This window comes from Manihot esculenta, chromosome 1 (genome assembly GCF_001659605.2).
Source record: "Manihot esculenta cultivar AM560-2 chromosome 1, M.esculenta_v8, whole genome shotgun sequence".
Taxonomy (NCBI): Eukaryota; Viridiplantae; Streptophyta; class Magnoliopsida; order Malpighiales; family Euphorbiaceae; genus Manihot; species Manihot esculenta.
The window spans coordinates 4053716-4073113 of record NC_035161.2 but is presented as its reverse complement, the minus strand read 5'-3'; the positions used below and the strand labels follow the sequence as shown (position 1 = coordinate 4073113).

The 19398-nt window shown below is 36.8% G+C and overlaps 1 protein-coding gene and 1 long non-coding RNA gene across 2 annotated transcripts; one reads left to right on the top strand and one right to left on the bottom strand.

Moving 5' to 3' along the window:
• Window positions 1-1060: 1060 nt before the first annotated feature.
• Window positions 1061-1640, bottom strand: LOC110621339. The gene is made up of 2 exons (XR_002488971.2): window positions 1524-1640; window positions 1061-1450 (listed from the first exon to the last, which is right to left on the bottom strand). It is a non-coding gene; the product is annotated as an uncharacterized LOC110621339 (long non-coding RNA).
• A 6699-nt stretch (window positions 1641-8339) lies between these two features.
• LOC110619146 lies at window positions 8340-11810 on the top strand. The gene is made up of 2 exons (XM_021762408.2): window positions 8340-8554; window positions 11050-11810. The coding sequence occupies exons 1-2, from the start codon at window positions 8384-8386 to the stop codon at window positions 11602-11604; spliced, it is 726 nt and encodes a 241-aa protein (XP_021618100.1). The 5' UTR covers window positions 8340-8383; the 3' UTR covers window positions 11605-11810.
• Window positions 11811-19398: the final 7588 nt, after the last annotated feature.

Genomic DNA, 19398 nt, shown 5'->3' with positions numbered 1-19398 from the left:
TTATACTGAGATCTCTATTTCCAGTGAAGTTCATCTCATTGTTGCAAGTCAAGGAGAGCAGACAATAAAAAAGATTCTAAAACTGCATTCTGAGCATCAAAAGGCTTGGAATAAAGATTCTCCAACTATTGCTGAATAGACTGCATCCTTAAATTATCACCTCTAAAGACGCTACTACGTTACTAGCTCAGAGAGGACCGACTAGCCTTCAAACGTTGCACAAAAGAGTATCAAAGAACCAGAATACTGAGAATGGAGTAACCACTTAGCTTTAAAGCGAAATAAAAAATTATGCTTAGCTGGAGGTGGATCCAAAAACAAAATTAGAGGCATGTGATCTGACCCGACTAGAGCTTTGTTTATAAGGTGAGCTCACGGAAAACATCGTTGACACTCTATTGATACCAAGGCTCTATCCAATGTCTCTTGTATAGAATGGGTGCCAAAACGCTTATTAAACCAAGTGAATGAAGGCTTAGTACATGGCAAATCCAATAAAGCACAATCCGAGACAAAAGTATTAAAGCTCAATATCTAGGAAGCAATCATGGTACACCTGCCCAATTTATCTGTAGAGGAGCGAATAGCATCAAAATCACCGGTGCAACACCACGGCAGAGACATAATTGGTTTAAAGCAGCTAAATCATCCTATAAGCCATCCCTATGTACTTTATCAGCACACCTATAAACAAATCATTTTCCAACACTACTTAGTATCCGCAGAGTGATAAAACAGTCTATAAAATTTTGGTATAAATAGAGAGGATCCAAGTCAATCTAATTAGCCCACCAAAGAGATAAACCACCTTTAATACTAACAGGATCAACAAATAATGAGTGAGGATATCCACACTGCATTGCAATATTGTGATATACTCCCGTCTCTATTTAGTTTATATAAGGAAAACTATACAAGGGCGATATTCACAAAGGAGCTCACGTAGGGCTCGCACTGTCCGCGGTTGCCCAATTCCCTGGCTGTTCCAAACTAAGGATATCATGGCTCAAGAAATATCAAACTAATTCATACGAAAGGCTCAAAAACAGAAAACTCAAACTTTCAAACTAAACACAAGAAGCAGTTTGTATTATTTCACATGCTCAGCCCATAAACTTACCAAAAGGGGGCAAACGTGGCCAAAGATATATACATTGGTGAAGATGGCACATAAAAATAGACTAAAAAAGCTGGAAAGGCCAGAAAATGTCATTGTGACATTACAACGAACAGGTGGTAGACATCAGAAATAATAGCTTACTTGCTACCCAACATGCAAGGCCAAAACAGAATCGAACTATAAACTCCAACAGACTATACACACAAACTAAAAAAACAAAAAGGAAAGACAAACAAAGCAGATGTCAAATCCATCTTTGTTACAGGACCTTCAACCACAAGCACACTGCTCCATCAATTCATCCCGGTTCACGTGATTAATTCACTGTCCCTATTGAGAAGCTGTGTCAATCAAAAAACCATATGCTTTCTAATAGGATGAAAAATCATCTTGACACTCTGACCTTATTTCGTCCATCTCCCTTTCACAGTCCATCCCCTTCCAAGTTTTATGAACTCTCGAAATAATCTATATTTATTTATGAAGTTTTTAATAAACTAAAAGTGGATAGATCAACGAACTTTAAGTTTCTATAATTTTTTAAATTTATTAAAATATTTTTTTCCCAATTAACAAAATAGTCCTTCTATCTTCTTTTTCGTTAAAAAAAATAAATAATAAAAAAAAAATTTTAAAATCTAATTTTACTCTTAAATAAAACCTTTTATTTATTCATTAGATATTACTATTATTTACACGTCGGTCCCTATAGTTTTAGAAATTTATTAAAATATTTTTATCTTTTCTCATATCTATTAAAATATCATTTTGTTCGTCAATAAAATAGTCTCTCTTCCTCTTCTCAAAAAGGAAGAAAAAAAAGAAAATTATGATGATGAAGGATAAAAAGAAAAAGGAAAAAAAGAAGAGAAAAGAAGAAAAAAATGAGAAAGAGGAAAAACAAGGGATAATTTGATTTTTTGCTATATTTTTAACAACAAAAATAAACGGAACGATTATTTTGTTGACGGAGAGAAAAGATAAGATAAGGACGTTTTAATAAATTTTTAAAAATAAAGGGACTAACTTATTAATGATGGCAATATTCAGAAACTAAATTATAAATCTCCTTAAATTAAAATTTCGGATAAAAATGGGCTTAAATTAATACATCCAATTGTTTGTTTTTTGAAAAAATAAAAACATTGCATTGCATGCATGTGACTGTCTTACACAACAAATTCATAATTATAAAAATGATCGCAAATCGCTTACTTATACTGATGCCAATTTGGAGGTAATAAGTTTCTTAAACAAAACTTAGCTACCATATTAATAAGAACATTGACCTGATGTGGGATCCGATGGAAGAATACATATCGAATTTGTGAAAAAATATCAAAAATAGCTACAGTTGGTGTACTTCGAAGAGTAGCATGCGTAATTGCAGAATCAGTTTCACATTCTATAGATTGGAAGGCCACATCATAATAGGGCATAGCATTCATTTGATTCTGTTCAGAAAAATTGAAAAAATGAATAAATATTTAACACAGATTGAATTAAACCGAACATAAGGAACAAACCAAAGTTTACAAATTTTTTAATTTTCAACTTCCAATTGCAGTATAATAATTCCATAAGCATTCCACACATAATAACAATGCCAAAAAAATATATATAAATCCATATAAAATTTAAAAGTACATATAAAAATCACAATTCCACATAATAAATCCACCACAACATATCAAATCCATGATAACAAATCCACAACAACGTATCAATTCATAACAACTTTTAACATTATATTTGATCTCATAAAGTTTTGGAGCATACCCTGAAAGACTGAAATCTGCACAAATAAAATATAAATAAAAATCACAGATTTCTCGTCATTAAATAAATTTAAGTTCTCAAAAAAAAAAATCTCATAAAATAACATGATTCTGCTAAACCATAAGTAATTCTAACCATTAGTAATCCCGTAAATAATAATAAGCTAAAAAATTAATATATATATAATATGAAAATATTAAAATTAAACTAAACATAAAAATTTATAAAACATACTCTCTTTAAACTTTTCAAGTTCCTCAATAATTTTAGGAGTCAGGAACTCCTGAAGCAATTTAACACTCTTCCACTAGTACTAAAACACTCTTTAAGACAAGGGTAGAAATTGAAATTACTAATATATCTCTAGCAATTTTTTTTAGAATAGAAAATCTTTTAGAATTTATTTTCCACCGTTTCAGAACATCAAAATTCTCGTTGTCCTCTTGAATTGTTTCACTTAGATATACTTTCAACTCAATCTTTGAATCAAATCCACCAGATTCTTTCAATTCCTGCTTATTGTAGTGATGCTTCAAAAGAGAATTTAGACTTGAGATTTATTGAATCGGTAGTAGTGCAACTCCTACTTGATTGTTATGAACTACTATAACTGAATTACTCAATATGAGGTTATACATTTTTTTTATATTCATTAAATAAGTTAACCAAACTACTTTTGACCTTATTGAAACTCTACACCCTTCTCTTTATCATATATTTAAGAGAAATATACTCCATAAACTTAAATTTGTCACGAGAGTCAAGAACAATAATAAAATAGATAAATTTATTTATTTATCCACATTTCCTTAATACTTCTCAAATTTAACCCTTATTTCATAGATTTTATCTCAAGATCATTACTACTAATCCATTGATTTACTATAAGGGCCAAGTCACTTACCTCACTAAAGAATAGATTTAATGTAATATACTTGGAACCTGAGATATACAAAGAAAGCTCATAAAAATGAGCCGACACATCTGCCATCTTCCTAACCAGTGACCAATTATAATAGTTAAGTATGCCATCACTACAAGAAAGTTTCGAATTACTAACGAATTTTATTTCCATCAGTAATTTTAATGGATTTGCTAACGGATTAAAAAATTCATTAGTAATTCTTAATATAAAAAATTGTGTAAAAATTTACCAACAGATTTGAAATTCGTTGGTAATCTATTGATATTACTAACGGATTTCAAAATTCGTTGGTAATTTATAATATATAAAAGGGAAAATTACTTTTTAGTCCCTGAGGTTTAATGTAATTAACACTTTTGTCCCTCTATTTTGGCGACCCAACACTTAAGTCCCTCACTTTCTCTTCCGTCCAAATTCGTAGTCCTTCCGTCCAAAATAGCCGTTTGGGACACGTGAATTGACAAAATTAACCCTCACTAAACCTAAACCCAAATGCCCATTCTTCTTCTTCTCCTTCTTCTTCTTCTTCTCCTTCTTCTTCTTCTCCTTTTCTGCAACTTCTTCTTTCTCCTTCTTCTTCTTCTTCTTCTTCTTCTTTCTCCTTCTTCTTCTTCTTCTTCTTCTTCTTCTTTCTTCTTCTTCTTCTCCTTTTCTGCAACTTCTTCTTCTTCTTCTTTCTCCTTCTTCTTCTTCTTCTTCTTCTTCTTCTTCTTTCTTCTTCTTCTTCTTCTTCCTACCCTCCTTTCTGCAACTTCTTCTTCTTCTTCTTCTTCTTCTTCTTCTTCTCCTTCTTCTTCCTACCCTTTTCTGCAACTTCTTCTTCTTCTTCTTCTTCTTCTTCTTCTCCTTCTTCTTCCTACCCTTTTCTGCAACTTCTTCTTCTTCTTCTTCTTCTTCTTCTTCTTCTTCTTCTGCTTCTAGAGAAAACATGAAAGAGAAAAAAAAAAGGAATTTCACATTAAGAGAAAGGTATTTCTGGAAAAAATTATCACCTCTCACTTTTGACTCTTTGACCAAACAGTTTAAATGGATGGAAGGACTACGAATTTGGACGGAAGAGAAAGTGAGGGACTTAAGTGTTGGGTCGCCAAAATAGAGGGACAGAAGTGTTAATTACGTTAAACCTCAGGGACTAAGAAGTAATTTTCCCTATATAAAATAATTAGTATTAAAATTTATTTACGGACTTAAAATTTATTGGTAATTCATTAATGGATTTCAATCCGTTAGTAAAATTAAAAACATGTTTAAATTTCTAACAGACTCCAAATTCGTTAGTAATATGTTAAAAAATTACTAACGCATTTGAAAATTCATTACTAAATTTTATCATTAAATTAGTAAGTAAAAAAAGTGTTGAATTTACCAACAGATGTCATCTATTAGTAAATCTATTGGTAAATTTAAAATGAAATCTCCCGTAAAAGTTCCGCGTTCTCTTTTTAAAAATCCATATTTTTCGATTACCAACGGATTTATTAACGGATTTCAAATCCGTCGATAATTCTTGGAGGAAAAAACCCAATTTTTTTTTAAATTTAGCAACGGATTGTGAATCCGTTAGTAATCCACATTTATAAATATAATAACAATTCTCTTCTTTAATCATTCATTCATTTTATCATTTACTTTTCTTCCACTTTCTTTTCCTTTCTCTCATTTTCGTTCTTTTTTTTATGACTTTCTTTCATTTCACTTTTATATCTCACAATTTTTTTAAATCATTTTTTTATTATTTTTCTTTCTATCTCCGATCATTTTTTCTCATTCTCGTCCCTCTTCTATTATTTTCTTCATTTTTCTCCATTTCTCTCCATAGTTTTCCTTTCACTTTCTCCATTTTTTTTCCATCATTTTCTTCCATTTCCTCTAATTTTCTTCCATTTCCTCTATAATTTTCATTCATGTTATTTTCTCTCATATTATTTTCTTTTATCATTTTCTTTTTATTTATATTTTTTTATTATTTCCCTTTATTTATTTTCTTCTCTAATCATTTTTCTTTTTTCTCATTTCTCTAATAAGCTTTTACTCTACCCTCATTCTTCCTTCATTTGCATAATTTTTATTTTTCTATTATTTTATTTATTTTTCTCTTTTTCCTTTCTTTTTTTATTATTTTCTCTCATTTACTTTTCTCTTATTTTCACTTTCTATGTATTTCTAATAAATATTGGACATAAATTAAAAATTCAATAACAATAATAATATAATTTTAAATTTTATTGAATTAATAAAAAAATATTACTAATAAAATTTATTATTTAATCAAAATAATAATTATTTTAAAATTATTTAAATTTTTAATGGATTTACTAACGGATTGCAATCCGTTCCGTTAGTAAATTACTAACGGATTTATCAACGGATTTCACATATGTTAATAAATTATTTTTCTCTCAATTTACTAATGGATTTTAAATTTTTTAGTAATAATAACAGAAACCCCATTAGTAAATGCGTTAGTATTACTAACGGAGTTGAAAGCCGTTGGTAAAAATTTAATAATGAGCTTTTTAACAACGGATTATAATCCATTGGTAATTCTTTTACCAACACATTTTTACTGGATTAACAACGGAAAATTCCATTCGTAATTCGAAAGTTTTTTGTAGTGCATCCTTTCCATATCAATCTTAAGCATGTGATTTTATGATTCGTACCTCCTAAATGCCCTTTTATATTTTTTAGTTGTATTCAATATCAAATTGAATTCCATCTAGTTGGCACATTTAAATATAATAAATATTTGCTTTCAATTTTTTCATGAAGCACATATTCATTAAACCTTTTCAACCTAGCTAGAAACTTCTGATATAACTTACTACTTCCCTTACTTTCATTATTGAATCATTCACATCTTTCAAGCCATCCTAGATAACTAAATTGATGATATGTGTCATATATATCAAGTGCAAGTAAGTAGAGTTAGCAACACTAGCACTCCAATTTGCAAACTACTTTTTCAAATAAGACATGACTACGTTAGAATTAACATTATCAACTGTAACAATGAATATTTTATCTAACCCTTACTCTAGCAAGCAAGTCTTAATTGTCCTACCTACTGCTTCACTTTTATAACTTGAAAAAGGATCAAAATTAATGATTCTCTTATGCAACTTCCAATCATTATCAATAAAATGAGCAATGATGCACATGAAATTAATTTGTTGAAATGATGTCCAAGTATCTATAGTAAGACTCACTCTTTGATAATTTTTCTTAAAGAAAGACTTCAATTTTGATCTCTCCTCAACAAACAAATGATAATAATCACGTGAAATTATCCACCAAGAGGGAATCCTAAATCTTAGACAAATTACTCTCATTAATCTTTTAAAACCTTTTCTTTCTATATATCTAAAAGATAATTCATCAATGATTATCATATGGATAATAGCTTCTCTAATTGCATTTTCATCATACTTCAAGTAGAAAAATGTCCAAGTAGTAAATGTGTCTAAATCATCCACATTTTTCTCACTTGTATTTTTTTGAAATGATAATTATGCGTGTCTAGTCTTAATGGACTGTGGGTACTTTTTGCATAAATTCATATGATTCGTAAGTGCAGTGGTTCCATTTCTTTTTTGGTCACAATAAAATTCCTTTTTATAGTAATTATACTAGCCTTTTAATTCACTTTGTCATTCTTGAATTTGGTGAAGTCATCCCGAACTAGAGACCTTGCCCTTATTGGTTTGCTCTTTCGCTATTAATGATGTAGTTGTTTCTGTTGAAGTGTATTACCAGTTTGATTAGAACCACTAGTATTCTTTAGGAGTAGCCGATTATTTTGTGACTCCATAATTCACCTAATAATAATTAATTATACCATTGAATTTAATTTAATCAATTGAATATAAGCTTAATTAATAACGATATAAAATAAGCAATTAAGCATAAATCCCAATTTAAACCCCAATCAAGAACCATAAACCCTAATACTAGTATACAATCAATCCAATTCACAACTACATTTAACTGAAGGTTAGGGAATTCATCAATTCAATTGTACAACTTCACAACTATACAACTACACAACTACAATCAATTTAATTGAAGTTTATTTAAAAATAATATCAAATTCAAATCTCATAGTTCACAGGTTAAGGAATTCATATGCAATTCTATAAATATAAATTAAAACAACAACCCAATTCAATGCATGTAGGGATTTCAGGAAAAAACATGTCAGTGTGTGAAAAAACCATATACAGTTTCAAATACGTAGATGTACATCAGAGGAAGGGGAGGAGGAGGGTTTACGCACAATTGAATAAAACTTTTAATAATTCAATTCTTTGTATAATTTCAACAATTTAATTTAATTTAATATAATTCGTACTTTAATTTGATTGATTATGTTATTATTTTTAAATTAATTTAATTTAGTTGGGTTTTAAAACGAATTGACCAATAAAGGAAAAGGGAAAGAGCGTGTGGGCCCCGACAGCTTCCATTCTTTTATTTATTTATTACCACTTATAACGATTTCATCTAATGGAACCGACTCTGTTTTCTCCTGTAAGAGAGAGATAGAGAGAGAGAGAGAGATGATGACGATGGAGGAGCAGAGTTTAGACTATGTGCTGGTGCCCTTGGGCATGTTGGTGATGGGATTATACCATTCTTGGCTTCTTTTCACCATTCTCAGATACCCTCGCCGCACTGTCATTGGCATCAATGCTGATTCCCGTCATCAATGGGTCCTTTCTATTATGACTGTAACTTCCCTTTTCCATCTCTCCGCTTTTCTTTCATTTTCTTCTTCTTTTTTCCTCCTCTCAGAGGAATTCTTGATTTCCCAAAAAGTTGGTTATCATGATCTTCCAGGAATCCTTTTGGATCATTCTCCTTTCATTAATTATTAGTGGAAATGTAAACCCTTTCCTGTTTAATTTTAGTTACTTTATATTATGCCTTAGAATCTGTTCTTAATTTTTCCTTCCACTGTGATTTTACTAATTACATGTTTTGAACTTTGGAAGAATACTTCTTTGGACTTGTCCAATAGCATCTGCTGTCGTTTGCCTATATAAATACTTTTGGCTGTTTCTAAGGAGTTTCTGATTTTTCTCCCTTTTTTTTTTCTTTCTACGTGTATTTTAACAGTTAATTGTGTGTTTCAGCTAGCAAGAATACATTTCTAATACCAGGAAGAATCCTTGTGATTGAATATTTATTGATTTAATTTTACCTTATTTTATTATTTTATTTTTTAAGAAAGAAGAGAAGGGTGACAGGTGGGTTTTGGATAGGAAATTTTATGTGACAAGGAATGTGGTTCAAGAGTTGATCTTTGAATACTAAACCAACATATTATCATAACTGTGCGAGTGAGCCGTAAGAAGCCTACTGCTTTAGGCTAATTTATTTTCTTGTGCAGTGTTTGCTTGGTGACCAGGGGTCACTGTTTACTAAAGTAGATTAGTTTGGCAGTGTACAGTCGTAATTCATGTCTCCCCAGTGTTCCTCTAGTGGGATCCCCATATTTGTCTCTGCAGGGATCCCTATTCCCCATTTCTTTTTCATGATTTTTCATTATAATTTTTTTAATTTAGCTATATTGAAATATAATACTCATTAAAGTCTAAACAAGAGTTGTATAGGTATTGTGTTTCCAGTGTTTATGGTTTCCTGTGCGTAGGGCGCATGAGAGAAAAAACTGAGGTTTCCTACCATTTTGGAGCAGATATCTATACGGAATGGGGAACTTCCACCCCATTGCCACCCTTTATGTTGGTTAGTATGTTTTAATCTATTGTGATCACTCTCTCTCTATATATATTATATAGATTGGTTGTATTATCTTGAGGATACATCTGTGTTTTGAAGGTTGAGTATGTCATATCAGTTTGTTGTGTTATGTTTGGAGATGTGTCATGTTACGTCAGTCAATGGTGCCTTGCAGACCAACTGTGGTATTTCAAGACAGTATGTTAAGGAGTAGAGATTGGCTATAGCCCATGGCCAGATTTTATAAGAATTGAACAATATTTAGGTGTCATGAACAAAACAGAAGAGAACTTTGACCAAGTTATTTGTGCAAAGTGAATCTCATCTCCATTAGTGTTCATGACAGTTGGTAATGGAGGTTCACCTCGGACAGAAGGTTGATTCATGAGAATTTTTTTGATAGAATATGGATATGTAGTTGTGTTTTATCTTTATTTTTTTTGGGTGGTTTTCTTTTGGCGGTCATGATGATGACTAAGTGGGGGTTAGAGCTGTATGGTTAATTATTGAAAGGGTTAAATATGCTAAAACCTACTTTTATCCCTTTATTTGCAAATTTTATCTCACCGGTTGAGTTGTTTCTTGACATGATTTTAGAGTTTCTTCTTATTACTATATGTGAACATGAGGTGTGGCAGGGCTGTGTATTTCCAAGCTGCATGTGTTAGAGATATTAAACCCCTTTTGTGGGCGCTTGCTAGAAGCTCAGCTAGGTTGATTCTTTCATTCCGAGTCCTGAAAGAGAGTTTGTGAAGTTCCTTGCTAATTTTGTAGGCAATCAGGATTAATTGTTTTAATCATTATGTAGAACTAGAAGCATCCTTGGGTGAAAATTTTACATATGTTTATCTTACAATTGGGTTGTAATTTTGATTCAGTAAAGTCTATGTAAAGGCTAACGGCTGTAGCCTGTAAACTACATCTCTATATGGATTCAGTTTTGGGTTTCTCGATTTGCTTTCCTCCAATCCTGATTGTTCTGCAATGGAACTCTTATATAACATCTTCTTTATCACCTTTTGTAACTTCAACTTCTTCAGTTTCCTTAGGTTGAAGAAGTTATTGCTTAACTTCCATTGGTTAGAATTAAAGCTGCTGCATTCATCGACTGTTGATTGCTTATGGTTGATAACAAGAATCTAGCATTGTCACTGAACTCATTGTTAAGGTTTTCTTGGAAAAACAAATGAACCATAGTTTTTGAAGTGCTCAAGCTCTCCTTTCTTTTCAATTGAAATACATGCTTGGCATGTATGCAAAACCAATGATTGTATCAACTTTGTATGCATGACACAGACTAGAGTTGATGCATAGCGAGGAGATTAGCCCATAATCCATATGTAAGGCTTGGTTACTTGTTGTTTGAGCAAGTAGTGGTTTATAGTTCGTCATACACTACTTTTTTTCTTTTTACCTGAAATTTTGTTTTAGAATTTGTTACAGATAAAACTTCCAATTTGACAATATTGACTGTAAATTTCAGGATCCCCTGAAGAATGGAGTTTTGGCGGTTCAAACAATACGTAACAACATAATGGCATCTACACTTTTAGCAACAACAGCAATCACTCTCAGCTCATTGATCAGTGTGTTTGTAAGCAGCACATCAAACTCCGGGAACACAGCCTCACAACTAGTATATGGAAATAAGAACTCCATTGTTTCCTCAATTAAGTACTTCTCTATTCTGCTATGCTTCCTTGTCGCCTTTCTTTGCAATGTGCAGTCAATTAGATACTATGCTCATGTTAGTTTCTTGGCTACTGTACCTACATCAGTAGGCAAAAAGGATTCCATTGAGTATGTTGCCAGAAACTTGAATAGAGGAAGTTTCTTCTGGTCCCTTGGTTTACGCGCTTTCTATCTGTCGTTCCCTCTGTTTCTATGGATCTTCGGGCCAATACCCATGTTTGTGTGCTGCTGCACGATGTCATTTATTCTTTATTTCTTAGACACGACTACTAGCTTTACCCGGCATCTGCACACTAAGTTATACAGAGAAGAAATGAAAACTGATGATGTAGAATCAGCTGTTTGATCTTCCTAAGCGCCATCGAGGATCAAATTTACCGACTCAGTTGCTGTAAGTTCTCTGAACAAACATATTGTAGTATTAACGTCTGCTTAAACTCTGATTAGGAGATCTTCTGTGTGTGTTAGTCTAAACTGCTAGTGGGGTTCACATGAAATCCTATTTATTTATATTATGGGTTAATGCAGATTCAGCGTAGGCAAGAATTAGGCTATATTTGTAAATGTATTGTAAAATGACATATTTTCATAAAGTAATTATTTTATTGAAAATATTAAATTAAAAAAATTATAATAACACTATAAAAATATAAACATATAATATTTCTTATGATAAATATAATAAAATATTTAAAATTAATAATAATATTATTATATTTTTTATTATGAAAAGAAATATTTCACTTTATTATTATTATTAATTTAGTACATTGTTTTATTATATATATATATATATATATATATATATATATATAATTATCTAATATTTTTATAGTCACTTCTTATTTTTAATATTATTTAATGTTTAAATTTATTATTTTAATAATTTTATGCCATAAATTTAACTTTTTATTCCTTATATACAATTCAAAATTTGAATTTTTGTTAATGATAAATTAATTTAAATAATAAAATTATTATCTATTTTAAAAGCTAATTTTAATTATAAAATTATCATTCACTTATAAGTTTAAATATATATAAATTTTAAATTTTATTAACTTTCAATTAATTTAAATAATTCAATTTTAATTATATATTTGTAACTAATTAAATGAATGTAGATTACATTATATAAAAAATAAAATATATAAAACGTACAGTAATTATTAACTGTAGCTACATTAATATTTATATTATTTTTATTTTATCTATAAAATACTATTTTTTAATCTATATAATAGGAAAAAAACTTAATTAAAAATTAAGAATATTATCTCTTTCTGTTCCATCACAGCTGATCAATCACTATATTCTTCGGATAAAAATTTCTTTTAATATTTAAGTTTTTATACAAATTTAAATAAAATTATAAAATTGACTGGGTTTCTTCGCCCCGGTCTAAGACCAGGCCCATTAAGAAGGTTTCTAGGCCCCCTCCAAGAATCAGGTCCACTCCATTCCGTTCAAAGACCGGGTTTCAGTCCGTTTCTTCAAAACAGGCCGGCTTAGCTCTTCCGGCCCGATGGACAGATCCTCTTTGGGCCTAGTCTCAATTTCATCTGCCGGCCCAGTGCAGAATCAGGAAGGAGTCCAACCCCTTCGCCTTATGGGACCATCCGCATGCACTCCCGGGGAGAATCAGGGACCGTTACGCACGGGACAAAGATCTGATTCCCTCGTACGTCCGTATCAACGTAGCAGGGATAGGTGGTCCAATAATACACGTTCTGTTAACACGTCACTAGCAGACAAAAGGAAACATATAAAAGGAGAAATACTCTCCTCTAGGTCTAAGTTTTTCCAGTTTTACAGAACCCATTGTAAAACCCTATTTTCTGGATCTCAGATCATCAATTGGTGCCGTCTGTGGGAACGAAGGAGATCTTTTCATCACTGGAGTTCCACTTTTACAACACCCACTGAGATCCACGATGGCTAATCACAATGAAAATAACAACCTTAACACCCTGAATGACCTGAGCTCTGCCCAAGAGGGGCAGCAGTTCTCTTTTTCTAGTCCTACAACACCAAACAACCAAACACCCATCCCTTTCAACTCCTCGCCAAGCATGGTGGGGAACGCTTCCACCGTTACCTTATCCAACTAAGACCTTCAAACTATGACCCTCCAATTACAAAACACCACCCACTGGTTGGGGCAGATAATGCAGCAGCGGGGCCTTAGCACCCCCACAAACGTGTCACCAGTGGTAGAAGAACCCCAGACTAATGAACCGCAGCTTACCTTCAACCACCCCAGAACTGTCAGCCAAGAAACCGGAGATGGGAGGAGGAGAGCCGGAGAAGAGGAAGAGCCGGAAGCTCGAGTTCACGGAAGGAGAGTGAGGGAGCTGATAGAGAATGATGAAGTCGATAGCTACTCCGCCGGAACCACCGGAAGAGCTGGGAGCGAGACGTGGGAAGAGGAGGGCCGCCAGGAAAGGAAGCCCAGGCGGGAAGAAGAAAGTGTAGACCAGAAGTTGCAAAAGATGAGAGAGCAACTCTTGGCCGAACTAGGAATGAAGGACCAGAACCAGGCCCTCCTACCCACCTCTTCACCATTCTCGAAGTGGGTGCAGCAAGAGACCGTCCCCAAGAAGTTTATGATGCCGTCTATGGCCGCATACGATGGGGCCGGGAACCCCAGGGAGCATGTCTTGAACTACAAGACCTTCATGGAGCTGCAAACTTTGTCAGATGCCCTGATGTGCAAGGTATTCCCTACGACGCTCTCGGGGTCAGCACGGGCGTGGTTCAACAGCCTCGAGGCTGGAAGTATTAGTAGCTTTGGAGATCTGGCCACTCGCTTCATCAGCCGGTTTATAGCCGGAGTGCCCGCAGACAGAAAGACGAGCTACCTGAAAACAATCAGGCAGAGGAGAGACGAATCGCTCAGGGAGTACGTCGCTCGTTTCAACACGGAGGCCTTGCAAATTTTCGAGCTCGATGAGGGAAGGGCTGTAGAAGCCATGCAGAAGGGGACGACCTCAGCCGAGTTCTTTGGTTCATTGAGCAGGAAGCCTCCGACCTCACTGGCCGAGCTAATGAAGCGGGCTGAAAAATACATAAGGCAGGACGATGCCTTAGTGACAAGCAGGTTCGCCAAAGGAGCGACAGATACAGGGAAAGCACTGGAGGAAGGAAGGCCGGAGAGGCACGAGAAAAAACATAGCAAGAGACTGGAGCCGTATAGACAACCCTGGGAGCGCAGGGACCAAAGACCTCTCCCTCCTCGGGCCTCAGAACAAGGGTCACTCCCCCCGTGGGTTCCGAAAACATCGACCCCCTCAACGTCTCTAGAGCTGAAGTACTCATGGCTGTCCAGGACAAGGAGTTCCTCCAATGGTCTAGGCCTATGAAAACGGAAGCAAGTCAGCGAGATCCTGACAAATATTGTCAATACCATCGCACACACGGCCACGACACCAATAACTGCTTCCAGTTGATTACGGAGATCGAAAGGTTGATAAAAAGAGGACACCTCAAGAACTTCGTGAGGAAACCATAGGGACAGAGGCCCCAGTCCAATCCGGCAGCACAAGTGCCAAGAAAGACAGGAACTGGACCGGTGAATGATGGGACTAATGGGACCATCAACATGATTGTTGGGGGAATAGGAGGTCGGATGAGCCGTAGGGGAAAAAAGAGGAGTCGAGAGGGAGAGAGCAGCAGCGCCGAGGTCATGCAGGTAGTCGAGCACTCTCCAGTAACCATCACCTTCTCTCCGGAGGATGCCCAGGGTGTTTAGATGCCTCATGACGACGCCCTTGTCATTGAAGCCATCATTCACAACTATCGAGTCAAGAAGATTTTAGTGGATGATGGGAGCAAGGTGAACTTATTACCCTACCGGGTTTTCCAACAGATGGGAATCCCCAAAGAACAGCTAGTTCGAGATCAGGCACCGGTCAAGGGGATTGGAGGGGTACCAGTACCCGTAGAAGGAAAAGTGAAGCTGGCTCTCACCCTAGGCGAAGCACCAAGAATTCGCACCCATTATGCGGTGTTCTTAGTGGTCAAACTCCCATTGAGCTACAACGCCATCTTGGGGAGGCCTACCTTGTTTGACTTCGAGGCGGTCATCAGTATCAGATATCTGGCGTTGAAGTTTCCCACTGAGGCAGGAGTAGGAGTAGTCCGGGAAAGCCAGGAGGAGGCGAGAGCAGTATACTTAGCCACAGTGGCGGAGCCGAGCCCGGCGGCAGAGAGACTCGACTCAGAGGTGTTAGAGGTCAGGGACGAGGAAAAAGAAACCAGAACAGAGCCGGTCGGAAAACTGGAGACTTTTCCTTTATCAGAAGCAGAAGCAGATAAAATCTTCAGTCTCAATGCTAGCCTCACTGAAGAATAAAAAACTGAAGTCATGACCTTGATCCGAGGCCACGCATCGAGCTTCGCCTGGAAGCCCTCTGACATGCCCGGGATTGACCTTGAGGTGATGACCCATAAGCTGAACGTTCTCTCCGACGCCAGACCAGTAAAGCAGAAGAAGAGGGTGGTAGGAAGGGAGAAGCAACAGGCCATTAGGGAAGAAGTACAGAAGTTAGAAGAGGCAGGCTTTATTAGGGAAGTCATGTACCCGCAGTGGTTAGCAAATCCTGTATTAGTCAAAAAAGCCAATGGCAAATATAGGATGTGCATAGATTTTACCGACCTGAATCAGGCCTGTCCAAAAGATTGTTACCCCCTCCCCGATATTAATAAAATGCTCGACTCTACGGCCGGTTTTGATTACATGTCTTCTTTGGATGCTATGTCTGGCTATCACCAAATTCCAATGGACAGGTCAGATGAAGAAAAGACTTCGTTCATAACAGAAGAGGGGACCTATTGCTATTGTAACGACCCGAAAATCGGACCGCTACCGGCGCTAGGATCCAGATCGGCTTAAGGCCGCCGGGACCCGTAGCAAGCCTGACATATAACCTGTAAACCTGTATAATCCCATACATGATCCACAACATACATAAAAATTAAAACTTTTCTTTACATGAACATCAACCAAACTCAACCTGTGCATAAACATTAACATAACATTGATCCCTCTGTGGGATCTCATCAGTGCCCCCAAGGGGTGACATAACATACGTTGAGTTGGTTTACATAAACATCGTAAAAATCTCTAAGATCATGTGTTAAAGGGATAGCACAATCTATGGTCAAGCACACACTAACATCCATAAACCTCTTACATAACTATACTGTACTTTTACATTACAATTTGATCATGTCCATTGCTAGCTATTACATAAGCATGACTTCTTTACTCTATCCGGACTCCCGCACTATACTGTACCTGCAAGCCTGGGGGTAAAGGGAGAGGGGTGAGCTAAAAGCCCAGTGAGCTGAACTATAAAACATTTTAACACTATGCTTTAATGAAATGCATCATAACACAGACAATTCACATAAGGGTTGGGTGAACTTGTCACCAATTAGTCCAAGCTAACATGGTGCCAGGCCGTAGCATGGGGTCCTGGTCTTCCTGTCATACATATATTACTTACCATTATTCCAAGGCCTCCTCTGGGCTCCTGGTCTTCGAGTCCACAATCGTGCCAGGCCGTAGAATGGGGTCCTGGTCTTTCATTTCCGTGCCAGGCCGTAGAATGGGGTCCTGGTCTTCCTGTCATGGACTAATTGGGTCATCCAACATTCACCCACATCAACAACACATGATGCAATGCGGCATATTCGTGAAACTAATGCAATCACCCTATTGCATGATCATGATGCATGAAACATGATAAAACATTTAATTTAAAAGATTAAGTTTAGTTCCACTCACCTCTGGCTGACTCTGACAACACCGAAGCAGCTGACCTCACTGCTGGGGTCCTCGGTTCCTCGGGTCCGAACCTACACATGTGGACTCAAATGAGGGACCAAACATACTTGAACATAACTCTAAAATACTCCCCAAAAACCCCCTAAAACATCCTGAAAACATCACATAAAAACATGCAAGAAATGGCTGAACATGGCACTTTCGGCGGCAGGTTCGGCGGCCGAAAGTCCCTCCAGAGCCGAAAGTCAGGCAGGTTCGGCGGCACCTTCGGCGGCCGAACCTCCCAGACAGATCCGAAAGTCTTCTTTCGGGGGCAAGCTTCGGTAGCCGAATGCTGCCTCCACAAGGGGGGTTCGGCGGCCGAAACTCCCTTCGGCGGCCGAAACTCCCTTCGGCGGCCGAACCTGGTTTCTGCCAGAAGGGCAGAAATTTGGTTCACATGAACCCCTTGCCTCCCAAAACCTCAAATCATGCATAAATCTCAACCAAAACATGCATACAAGTTCCTAGGGGTCTCAAACAGTCATATACCCCAACTACAACACTTCAAACACACACAATCAACACACATTGTTCAAAACATCAATATTAACCCATAACTCAACATATAACCTAACATGCATTTCTACCCATAGATCTTGCATAAAACTTATTTAAAAACACATAAGGAGCTTAAGATCGGCTCTTACCTCTTGAAGATCGAGAGGGAGACGACCTAAACTTGGAGATCCACGAAAATGAGCTCCTGAGTTCCCAAAGCTCCAAAACTTGGTTTAAATGCTCAAAACTTGCAATGTGAGTTTAAAACTCAAGAAAAATGGAAGAGATTTGGAGGAAGAACACAAGAGTTGCAAAGGGAAGGTCGGAAGCTTGCTGTGGCCGAAAATGGGAGAAAACTCGCCCATTTCGGCTAAGTGCCCCTTTTATAGGTGGCTGGCCAGGCCACGTTCGGGGGCCGAATGCGCTTCCGCATCCATGCAATGTTCGGCGGCCGAACTTGACTTTCGGCGGCCGAAACTGGACTTCCCTAACTCATGCTTTCGGGGGCCTAACGTGCCTCCAAAACGCATGCATGTTCGGCGGCCGAACTTGACTTTCGGCGGCCGAACCTGGGTTTTCCTCCAAGGACTTTTCATGCAAAAACTCATTTAATTTCATACTTAAAACCATAAAACACATTAAAACATTTTTATAAAACATGATTCTACCATTCTAGAGGTCTCCGGCATCCGAGATTCCACCGGACGGTAGGAATTCCGATACCGGAGTCTAGCCGGGTATTACATTCTCCCCCCTTAAGAACATTCGTCCCCGAATGTTCCTCAACTAGTACATACATAGCAAACAACATAGCATACATACATGAAATACATAGAGACTAACCTTAAAAGAGATGAGGATATTGCCGGAGCATAGACTCCCGTGTCTCCCAAGTACATTCTTCCAAATTGTGGTGGTTCCAAAGGACTTTCACCATCGGGATTTCCTTGTTCCTTAGCTTTCTGATCTGGGTGTCTATGATCCGTACTGGCTGCTCAACATAGGTGAGATTCTCTTGGATCTCCACATCAGGCTCACTAAGAACCTTGCCCGGATCTGACACGAACTTTCTCAACATAGAAACATGGAAAACCGGATGGATTCTCTCCATTGAAGCAGGCAAATCTAGGTTGTACGATACATTCCCAATCTTTTGCAAGACTTCAAAGGGTCCGATGTACCGCGGAGCCAGCTTACCCTTCCTCCCGAACCGAACCACTCCTTTCATTGGAGACACCTTGAGCAATACCAGATCCCCCTCCTGAAACTCTACTAGTCTTCTGCGGATGTCTGCATAACTCTTCTGTCTGCTTGCAGCCGTCTTAATTCTCTCTCTGATTATGGGTACCACCCTGCTGGTGATCTCTACTAGCTCAGGCCCTGCCAAGGCCCTTTCTCCAACTTCCTCCCAGCAAACAGGTGACCTGCACTTCCTCCCGTACAAAGCTTCATATGGAGCCATCCCGATGCTAGCATGATGGCTGTTATTGTAGGCAAACTCCACCAAAGGTAGATGCTGCCTCCAAGAACAGCCAAAGTCCAACACACACATTCTAAGCATATCCTCGATAGTCTGGATGGTCCTCTCCGACTGTCCGTCCGTCTGGGGGTGGAAGGCAGTGCTGAAATCCAACCTAGTACCCATGGCATTTTGTAGACTCCGCCAAAACCTAGAGGTGAACTGGGGTCCTCTATCTGACACTATAGAAACAGGAACCCCATGCAGTCTGACTATCTCATCTACATACACCTGCGCCAACTTGTCCACAGAGTAGCCACTCCTGACAGGGATGAAGTGAGCAGATTTGG